Source organism: Helianthus annuus, chromosome 17, assembly GCF_002127325.2.
Source record: "Helianthus annuus cultivar XRQ/B chromosome 17, HanXRQr2.0-SUNRISE, whole genome shotgun sequence".
In the NCBI taxonomy this organism is placed as follows: Eukaryota; Viridiplantae; Streptophyta; class Magnoliopsida; order Asterales; family Asteraceae; genus Helianthus; species Helianthus annuus.
In genome coordinates, this window is record NC_035449.2 from 81,056,705 (window position 1) to 81,060,238 (window position 3,534).

The 3,534-nt window shown below is 40.9% G+C and overlaps 1 protein-coding gene across 1 annotated transcript; it reads left to right on the forward strand.

Annotated features, from left to right (window-relative positions):
• Positions 1 to 225: 225 nt before the first annotated feature.
• Positions 226 to 708, forward strand: LOC110925106 (protein AIR2-like). Its single transcript, XM_022169073.1, has one exon. It carries the CDS (start codon positions 226 to 228, stop codon positions 706 to 708), a length of 483 nt encoding a protein of 160 aa, XP_022024765.1.
• Positions 709 to 3,534: the final 2,826 nt, after the last annotated feature.

A 3,534-nucleotide genomic window follows, 5' to 3' on the forward strand; every position in this document is an offset into this window, starting at 1 on the left:
GACCTTAAGGTTAAAGAAATGGGCGAGGCTGTAGCATATGCGTTAACATGGAATGAGCTGAAGGAAATAATGCGTAGGGAGTATTGTTCTCAGATGGAGATCCGAAGGCTGGAATTAGAATTCTGGAAACTGAAGATGGAAGGTCCAAAAGTGGTGGAGCACGTGTAAAGGCTTTATGATTTGTCGCGAGTCGTTCCGTACCTGGTAGAACCCGAGTTGAAGAGAATGGAGCAATCCATTTGGGAACTGGCACCACAAGCCTTGAGCTTGATGATAGTATCAACGCCACCAACAACTATGATTGCACATATGATAAGTCTGGAGCTCACTAAGGAAGCACTTAGATTGGGAAGACTTTCAATCCCGGATAAGAAGAAGGAAACTCCAGTAGAGGCATCTGAGAAGAACAAAAGAAAGCTCAGTGAATTTCAAGGAGGTGATCGGGCAGATAACAAGGACGAGGTCAAAAAGGGAAGTGAGTACATGGGTAAATTACCTCAATGCGACAAGTGTCGACGACATCATACCAGGCGATGTAAGAAGGAGAAGTGTGACAACTGTGGCAAAGTGGGGCACAGCAGGAAAACATGTTGGCATGAGACGAAATGTGGAAAGAAAAGTAAGGGATGTTATAACTGCGGTGATATGGGGCACTTTAGGAAAGATTGCCCAAGGAAGATTAAACCAAATCGTGGGAAGAATGTCTAAACACCGGAGCTAGGGAGACACTCCAGGGATTCAAGCATGGATATCGGTACGTCCCGAATTACTCAATGTTATGCATCTGTATTGCCAAATACTATTGCAAATTTTACGATTCGCACCTCTAGAGTTCGAGAGTATAATTGGTAGCGAATAAGTAGATATTCCAGTACCCACTAGAACTAGCTTAGGGGAAGCTAGTGGAAGCCAACGCAGTAACTGGGGGCGATAAGATAAAAACCGGAGAGCGTGAGTTTACGATAGATCTACTGCCAGTTGGGCTGGGAAGCTTCGACGAGGTAATTGGGGTGTATTAGTTGCCAAGCGGTCGAGCGGAGGTTGATATCCATACCTCGATGACGAATGAAGGAATGATCGTGACTCACGAAGCAGGATACGCCTCTACAGATCACGAATTGCTTGAGGGCACGAAAGTTGTTGCGGAAAGGATGTGTTGTTTTCTGGCTCATGTCGGGGACAAGGGAGCCGAAGAACTAAAACTCGAAGATACCCCCGTGATCAGAGAATATCCTGGAGTCTTCCTCGAAGACTAGCCAGAATTATCTCCTCAACGACAAGTCGAATTTTTGCATCGATTTGATTCCAGGCGTCGCGCCTGTAGTCAATGCACCCTGAGCGACTTACACCTTCAGGAAATGCAAGGATTGACAGTGAAGTTTTAGCAGTGGATAGAGAAGGAAGATAACAGACCAAGATGTCCCTTTTGGGTAACCCCATTTCTGCTCGTCAAAAAGAAGGATGATGATTTTCAAATAAACATCAACTACCAGGAGCCGAACGAGCTAACACACGAGAGTCGGTGACTCTTACTAAGGGTTAACGAACCTCTTACATAACTGACTATGAGGACCCAACTACTACTATACGACTAGTCGACGATTAAGCGTCGTTAGCGGTGAAATTCAGGAAGAAAGTATACCATGGTGAAATTATGGGACAATGACTTGTTCTAGACGTAGACAAAATGGTGCTTCCTACACAATGTACAAACCGGATCCACACGGGATACGAAATCTGGAGAATCTAGAAAACTTATATCTAGGACCTTTGGGAACCCAGGACCAAACTCGTAAGGGTTTTACTTAGGAACCATATCTGTCAACTCAATCAAACATCATTAACTTGACAAACTTGTCATTGCAGTTAACAAAACCGAAAGTACTTAAATTTTCTTTCGTTGAAGTCTTCACTTTTACTTCTAACGAGTAGATATTTGCATTTCTACTCCCCTCAAAGTAGTTGCATCACGCTGATTTCCTTCACTGAGAGCGAACACACGTTTGCTTCGTATACTTGGTCACTTCTCCCTTTTGGTAGAAACATACCGCTTCATCACTTGAAAACTTATATATAACCCATGCACCTCTTGCTACGCATGCGGTTTCATTTCGAATAAACGCTTCATTAAAGTTCAAATATTACGTTGCTAAATCTAATTACTGGTTTGTGATTCGAGTAACCTACGTTATTGAAATTATTGGCTCTTTTGCTATCAAGTCAACGCACTCTCTTGAGACTTCGTTTATTACAAATTACATTCATGGTTTATTTTGTTACCATGCCGATATTTCCTTTGTTGATACATATGTGTATTGCCGGGCTACACTGAGATTAAGTTCGATTGCTTGAACTTATTCATTTCGCACATTCAGTTTAAGACGTCATGTGATGTATTGAGAGCATCATATTCAAATATTTTGCAAAGAATTTTTCATTCTGAGTCATAGTAGACTTAGTTGGTCTATGACTCCACTAAATCGTTGATTGATTTCGATACCTGCAGTGATACTTTCACAGAATTGAAGCTTGCGCTAATTGGGTTACTCATTTCATACACGGATTTAATTGCCTATTTGTTTGTTAACAATCCATTTTGATATCCACAATCGAAGCAGTCTTAACACAATTGTGTGTTGAGGCAATGGTACATATATTCATTTCATAAGCACAAAGTACCTCCTAACGATTCTTTCGTTATCAATCAAATGCCTTACAGTACTTAATACTTTTTCATCTTCGATCAAAACAGTGGCTCTTTGATGATTCCGTATTCAACCATAAACTTTATGACATTGTGTAAATCAAATCTTCCGGCTTGTTTCGGTACACTTTCATCTGATCTCAAACACGGTGAACTTGTTCAATCACCGCTATTAGGAAATTATGTCATTACGACACCTTGTGGTGTCATTACAAACTTGTAGCTTGTGCTAATCATGGTCAACCGTTTCACACAGGACTACATATACTTTTGCTTGACTCATCATTCAAACATTTCTGATGCAACTACTAATTAAGGCAAGGGTACCCCAGATTCGCTTGTTTTTCACTCGGCGTATTCTCGCAATTCAAAATTTTCAACACACTAAACTTTACCATTCATCTACTCGGGAGTTGACAGATCATTTTACTATTTCATTTGAGTTGTTGATTTTGAATTCATATAGCGGATGCTATGTTTCATGAAAACTCGCTTGTATATTGCGATCGATCGTTTGAGAATCTTATTAGTCAAGACTCCTCTTTTTGTGAAACCCCTGCTAGCTGGATTACACTAGGCTATACGTCAAGTACGTCTTGTACCTTTGACATCAACTGCTACGAGCACACACCTTTTAACCCTAGGATTCGGGTTGTTATATATTCTTGGACTCACCAAATGGGAGTAAGGTTTGATTCGGTTTGATGATTATCTACCTCGATATTACTCATATACGTACACGTGTGACGAAACCATAAGGGGTTAAGGTAGTAAAAATTTCGAGGACGAAATTTTCTTAACGGGGGGAGAATGTGACAACCCTAAAAATT